The sequence below is a fragment of the Microcaecilia unicolor genome, chromosome 10 (genome assembly GCF_901765095.1).
Source record: "Microcaecilia unicolor chromosome 10, aMicUni1.1, whole genome shotgun sequence".
NCBI lineage: Eukaryota > Metazoa > Chordata > Amphibia > Gymnophiona > Siphonopidae > Microcaecilia > Microcaecilia unicolor.
Genome location: NC_044040.1, coordinates 215076218 through 215083451, shown reverse-complemented (window position 1 = coordinate 215083451; position 7234 = coordinate 215076218). Strand labels below are relative to the sequence as shown.

The window sequence follows — 7234 nt, the reverse complement described above, 5'->3', positions numbered from 1 at the left end:
AATCCACGTTTGTTTAGTCTGTTCTCTCTATTCCCTGGATTTGCAGACAACGACCTCTAAAAGAAGGCTTACATATTTCTCTCTGAACAGACCACCCGAACCCTCGTCCACTCGCTCCTTACCTCTCGTCTTGACTATTGCAACCTTCTCCTCGCTGGCCTCCCGCTTAGCCACCTATCCCCCCTTCAATCTGTCCAAAATTCCGCCGCACATCTTATCTACCGCGTGAACCGATACTCTCATATCACCCCTCTCCTCAAGTCGCTTCACTGGCTCCCGGTCCGCTACCGTATACAGTTCAAGCTCCTCCTATTGACCTTCAAGTGCACTCAATCTGCAGCCCCCCATTACCTCTCTACCCTCCTCTCCCCGTATGTTCCCACCCGTAACCTCCGCTCTCAGGACAAATCACTCCTTTCTGTACCCTTCTCTACCACCGCTAACTCCAGACTCCGCCCCTTCTGCCTAGCATCACCTTATGCCTGGAACAGACTTCCTGAGCCCATACGCCATGCGCCCTCCCTGCCCATTTTCAAGTCCTTACTCAAAGCCCATCTCTTCTCCCTTGCTTTTGGCACCTAACCACCTTCCCCATTCCTGATACCTACACTGACTACATAGTTTTTACCTTTAGATTGTAAGCTCTCTTGAGCAGGGACTGTCCTTCCCCATGTTTAAACTTGTACAGCGCTGCGTAACCCTGGCAGCGCTATAGAAATGCTAAGTAGTAGTAGTAGTAGGCAAGGTTTTAAGATTTTTTTCTTTATAAATTGACAGACCATACAGGCAAATGTTGATATCTTGTGGATTCTTGCAGCACTGACTCTGTTGTCTGACACACTGTTTGTTTCTTGCAGATGGAAAAGGGTGGCAGAATTGTATGGGGGGGTGGGGGTGGGGGTCAATAATTCACATGCGTTGTATCTTTGATCCAGGTTAAACTCTTTAGCACATTGGAATAAACCCCATATCGGTCACTATCTCCACATCCGACTCCCCAGGACACGATGCCAGCTAGGAACCAGTGTTTCCTCATGCCATTCAGCGTGACCATGGGACCCCCTGAGTCTCCGGAGCAAGCGTCCTTTCCTCCTGAGCAAAAAGAGAAAACAAAATATAAAAGTGGAGAAATAACTCTGAATGTTGGCCTGACTTCCCAAGTCTCTGTAGACTATGCAGCTTCTTATTTTACTGACAAACTAGGCTCCCTCCTGGAGTCTGTTCCTTCTGTCATACTTGTGCTCCAGAGTGGGCGGCCATTTTAAATCAGGCTTCACACAAGAAAAGCAGGGGGATTGGTCAGATGTGATCACATGGTTACATACCATACCTGTGCTCTGCGGTTATTTAATATCTATCCATATTTGTGTGTTGCTATTTATATATATTTACATCTACAATTAAGATGCTTATGTTTGACACTTTTATATAGTTATTTATTTAAATGTTTGAAATGTATTTTCTACAGTCATTAATTTTGTTTAATTTAATGCATGCTTGCCCTGGGATTGGTGAACTTCAAAATGCAAAAACAAACTCATGATTCACTCTCTAGCACATTTGAGGTATGTTAGGTATTATTAGGAAAGGAATGGAAAACAAAAATGAGGATGTTATAATGCCTTTGTATCGCTGCACCTTGAATATTGTGTTTAATTCTGGTCACCGCATCTCAAAAAAGATATAGTGGAATTAGAAAAGGTGCAGAGAAGGGCGATGAAAATGATAAAGGGGATGGGACGACTTCCCTATGAGGAAAGGCTAAAGCGGCTAGGGCTCTTCAGCTTGGAGAAAAGGTGGCTGAGGGGAGATATGATAGAGGTCTATAAAATAATGAGTGGAGTTGAACGGGTAGATGTGAGGCGTCTGTTTACGCTTTCCAAAAATACTAGGACTAGGGGGCATGTGATGAAGCTACAATGTAGTAAATTTAAAATGAATCGGAGAAAATTTTTCTTCACTCAACGTGTAATTAAACTCTGGAATTCATTGGCAGAGAATGTGGTAAAGGTGGTTAGCTTAGCGGAGTTTAAAAAAAGGTTTGGACGGCTTCCTAAAGGAAAAGTCCATAGACCGTTATTGAATGGACTTGGGGAAAATCCACTATTTCTGGGATAAGCAGAATAAAATGTATTGAACTTTTTCGGGATTTTGCCAGGTACTTGTGACCTGGATTGGCCACTGTTGGAAACAGGATGCTGGGCTCGATGGACCTTTGGTCTTTCCCAGTATAGCAACACTTATGAGGTGTAAGGGGAAAAATCTCATGCTATCACAAGGGCATGCTGTGTTTGTAGTCCACACTCACGGTGAGGACAAAACCCTTTTTTGGTGACTTTTACAATCAAAGACAAAACCCCCCACCTTCCTATCTGTGATATAACAATACAACAATTTATCTGTGGATTTGTCTTTTTTTGGTTTTCATAATTTTTAATATCCGGACCCTGACAGGTTCTCGTTTCGCTAAAGCTTTTTCAAGGGATCTAGACTCATTGCATACATCCTATCAACCCTCTTGTTGCTCGTGCTGCCATCTTTACACTTCAAATGTGCTAGAGAGTGAACCACCGAGTTTGTTTTGCATTTTGAAGTTCATCACATCATCGAACGGACTGTATTGTTTTGAATAACAGTTGTCCTGGGATTGGCAGCATGGAATTTTGCAGCTCTTTGGGATTCTTGTTACTGTTTGGGATTCCGGAATCTTGCTATTCTCTGGGAGTCTGCATGGAATGTTGCTATTAATTGGGTTTCTGCCAGATACTTGTGACCTGGGTTGGCCACTGTTAGAAGTAGGATATTGGGCTAGATAGACCATTGGTTCCAGGCCAGAAGGAACAGATGAGTTTGACTTTGTTTCCAGGGTTGGTACTAGCTGGCTACAAATCTCCAGAAACAACTGGGTCGGGACCAGTGACTGGTGGTAGGTTCAGAAAAGCCACAAGGAGCTTAGGCAATGGGAGATAGGGACAGAGAGAGGATTTGAACTTAGCTTATTGCTATACCCACTAGGCCACTTCCTCTTCTCTTCAGTACATAAAGTTCATATATACCTACTTTTCTTAATGGTGAATGTGCAATAAAGGCTATGTCAGAGGGAATATTCAATATCGGGTTGATAATTTTGGAAATTTCCAGGATATTTGCACTGGCCAGGACTGTCTGTGGATATCTGGATCACTCTGCACTTTAGTGCAGAATGGTACAAAGAGGCTGCTCAGTTAGCAGATGGGTGGGCTGAATCTCTCCACCCTCCGGATAATGTCACCAGTCACTGCTCTGTTTGGACCACTTTCCAATGCCGGCACTGAAGATTCAGATTTATTTTGAGCTGCCATGGGTGGCATTAAAAAAACCCAAAACAGTCCACTGACCGCAGTGGCTGAATATCACTGCCTATTTAAAGCACCGAAAGTAATATTTACAAAGACACTTTATCGGAAGCGTTTGTCACGGTATCTACCACGTTATAAGAGCCAGTGTTACGACATCAAAGTTTGCAGAGCTCCTCGTTATACACTTACATCAGAAGCCTGTAATTAATGTTCTTATCATCATCTTTTAATTACCTTCTTTTTCTCCAGCACAAACCATATCAGCTGTCACCTGCCTCCCCAAGTCAGCGTACGTCTGTCTGCAGAGCTCGTGATCCACCACAGGGATTTCTATCTGCAATGCAACACGCTCTCTATTACATTTGCCTGTAGACTAAGAAAGAACGTTTAGGGGTCCTTCTAGAGAGAGAAAACAAATATTTGTGAAATGAATCCCATATCATGGGAAAGTGGGACTAATTTCGTGCTCAGTAGGATACTTTGGGAATGACAGCAAGTGTTGTCTTATAGCAGTTACACAACCACTGAGCCGGCCCTGTTGTCCCCCGTACAGCAGTGGCACCCAGGCCAGTCATGTTTTCAGGATTCCCACAATGAATTATTCATGAGAGAGATTTACATGTACTGCCTTCCACTGCATGCAAATCCATCTCATGAATATTCATTGTGCATCAGTGGTGTAGGAAGGGTGGGGCGGTGGGGGAGCTCCGCCCCGGGTGCACGCTGCTGGAGGGTGCAGAGAGCAGCCGCGCACCTTTCGGCTCCGCTGGTTCCCTGCTCCCTCTGCCCCGGAACAGGTTCTGCACCCTCCAGCAGCCAAGAATGCAGCCGAGGGGGGAGGGGGGCTTGATGTGCCAGGGAGGGGGGTGTCATACTGCACCCTGGGGGGGGGGGGGGGGGGGTGCGCAGCGGTGATCCGCTCCAGGTGGCAGCTGACCTAGGATCGCCACTGTTGTGGATATACTGAAAACCTGACTGGCTGGAATGCCCCCCAATACCACTTACTAAGCAAAGGTAATAAAACAGGGAAACCTAGTGCAAAACGGCAGCCAAGTAAATCTGTCTGAAGTGTCGGACGAAAGCAGAAGTGCCTGACAAACAAACAGCAATCCAGTATGGAGTACGTGTAACACTTGCTGCATGGTCGTTTCTGGGGGGAGCCTTTACTGCCTCCTGTTTTGGGATTACCGCTGGATTGGCATGCGGCAAAGTGACGGTTCGTATATCGCCACTTTGGTAAAAGGGGTCCTACATGCGAATACGGAAGCTGGAAAGAAAAGCAGCAGTAGCTACTTCAAGAAGGTGGCTCCCTAACAAAAATTTATCAGCAATCAGCTCTGCTACAACACCAACACATTCCATAAGACATGGGAAATTATCTCACAACAAGGAGGAGTTAATATCACCTGTCTGTTCCTACCTGCAGACAGAACCTCAGATTTTTTCAGCATTTAAGTAAAGCGTGTGAGCTGAAAGCCAGTTGCTAATTTCTAGACATGTGCACAGGCAAAAAATGTTCAGTTCATTTTCAGAAATTGGCTTTTTCCCTGATTTTTCCTCTTTTTTGTTTGTTTCACACATTCATGGTGATTAAAAGTTTTAACCTGTATTTCTGCATTAGAACTTTTTAATTCATAGCTATTGACTGTACCCGTTTTAACTTGTAAGTTAATGTGCATTTAAATACGGTGCTGTATTGAACTACATTCAAACTAACGAATGCACGTTCCCATCAAGAGCAAAGACTGGCGTTTTGAGCATTACGATCCCTATCACCTTTTAATGAAATTATGAACTGAACATCATTGGTGTTACATGAAAAGTGTTATACGTGCTCAGCTGTGAGGTGGAGGCACCAGACTACTGAAATGCCAAGCCTTGTCCACGCTCTGCCTCACGCTCAGAACTGCCAGAGGCTGAAGCACGGGGCCACTTTTAAAAGAAAGCTGAAGAAAAGTAATACCACCTGCATGATTCAGGTTTCATGTCCTGTGAAGAGAGACAATATGCAAAGGGTTTACTAGGACTTCTGAAATTTGTGCTTCTAACGTCACTAGACACTTAAAGTGGGTGACAGCAGAGGTGGGTTTAGGGTGGAGGGTGAGGGGGACACAGAAACTTAGCACTGACTTCCAGGGCTAGACACCTATATGAGGCTCCTAAATCAAACATTAGTGGCAGGGCCTAAATTTAAGAACAGAACTTTTAGGGGTCCCTTTTATGAAGAGGTGGTGAGCCCAATGCGGCCACCAGCAATAGTTCTGGATCGATCACATGCGATTTCCAGGGAAAAAATAAAAATCCCGGAAATGGTTAGCGTGGTGGTAACCTGGTGGTAATTAGGCACCACCGCATGCTGCCCTGTTACCGCGGGAGCTTTTACTGCCACCTCAATGGGTGTCGGTAAGGGCTCCCCGTTGCGTGGCCATGCAGTAAGAGTTATCGTACCACGTGACCATTTTCTGGCAGTTCCGCCGAGAGGGGGGACAGGGGGGACAAAATTCCCCGGGCCCAGCGCCGCTGCCGCAGTCCAGCCCACCCGCCCTCCATCGCTCCCTGGCATTCAACTTAAGCGCCTCACCTTCGAAAGTGCAGCAAGCAGTGGCAGACCACTCCTTCCTTCCGTGTCCCGCCGTTGCCTGAGGTAACTTCCGCGAGGGCAGGACACGGAAGGAAGGAGTGGTCTGCCGCTGCTTGCTACACTTTAGAAGGTGAGGCGCTTAAGGTCAGTGCAGAGGGCCCGGGGGTGGAGAGAGGGCCCAATGACCTGGGGTGGGGGGGGGGGGGGGCCCGGGGGTGGCCTTGTCCCGGGCCTGGCCCAGTCTCTCGGCGGCCTTGGGCGAATGAGAAGAATGGTATTCCACAGATCGTTGGGCCATTTTTATGAAAGTTTGTTATGGATGCAAAATAACCTCCGTAGCAAACTTTCACATGAAATTTTGTGTGGAATAGTCCAACAATAGATAACCATAACCTCAATGATGTGTTATCATTTTTGAAAAATATGGCCTGCAAATACATTTTCCCGCTCCGGTTTTCATAAAATAAATAATAAACCACTTCGCCTGTTTTTGCATTGTGGCAGCTCCTTTTATAAATGTAAATATTATTTAATATTGGTTTACGTTTAAAAAAGTTTCTAGGTGGATTAGAACCTATTTCATACAATAATCCTAACAAAAATGTATGTTTTTGTCCAGTTTGACTGTATCTATAGGATGTATTGCAGCTGTTCTCTGTCAAGAACTGATTGCATAGTAGGAAACGTAATACAATGGTTTACAGACTTTTTAGAAAATAGAGTTTATAGGGTCTTTAAAGAGCAAATAAAATCTCAGCCTTGGAGTTCTACAGTGGAGGTTCCGAAGGGCTCCTCCTTATCCCCTATTTTGTTTATTGTTTTAATGACATTAGGAGATTTTGTTTTTTGATTTTTCAAAAAATTAGTGTCTATCTATTTCCATTAGTAAAATCAGTTGAAGATATCATTAACGAAATAGCTATTTGGAGACTATTATGGAACAATGGGCTTCGCATTATAAGGTTAAACTAAATACTGATAAGACTAACATTTTACATTTATCCCCCCCCCCCCCCATACTAGGGTTCTCTCTAGTTCAATTCTGAAACTTTGGGGTTCTGATTTTTCTTTGGAATGTTCACTAAGGTTATTGGGGATCCTTCTAGATCCTCATTGAACTATGAAGGCTCAAATTTTGCAGTCAACTAGGAAAGTGTTCCTCAGGTTGAGACAGCTCCAGCGCATTAAATGTTTGATGAGTAAAACCCATTTTCAGGCGGTGGTTCAGGCGCTGGTGCTGTCTCAAAATTGATTTGTGGAAGACACAAGTTTGATTATGTTACTCCTTTTGTTACGATCCCTTCATTGGCTTCTT

At 44.7% G+C, this 7234-nt stretch overlaps 1 protein-coding gene across 2 annotated transcripts in view; it reads right to left on the bottom strand.

Moving 5' to 3' along the window:
• Positions 1-752: 752 nt before the first annotated feature.
• MASP1 (mannan binding lectin serine peptidase 1) overlaps positions 753-7234 on the bottom strand; it is a 118761-nt gene continuing 112279 nt past the window's right edge. Inside the window, exons 15-16 of one of the 2 annotated variants that reach the window (XM_030216108.1) lie at positions 3573-3672; positions 754-1092 (exon numbers count right to left, since the gene is read on the bottom strand). In XM_030216108.1, the coding sequence (XP_030071968.1) occupies positions 902-1092; positions 3573-3672 (291 nt within the window). In that variant the 3' untranslated portion in view covers positions 754-901. Of the gene's footprint in view, positions 1093-3572; positions 3673-7234 lie in introns of both variants that reach the window. The other variant, XM_030216109.1, reaches the window with a different exon arrangement.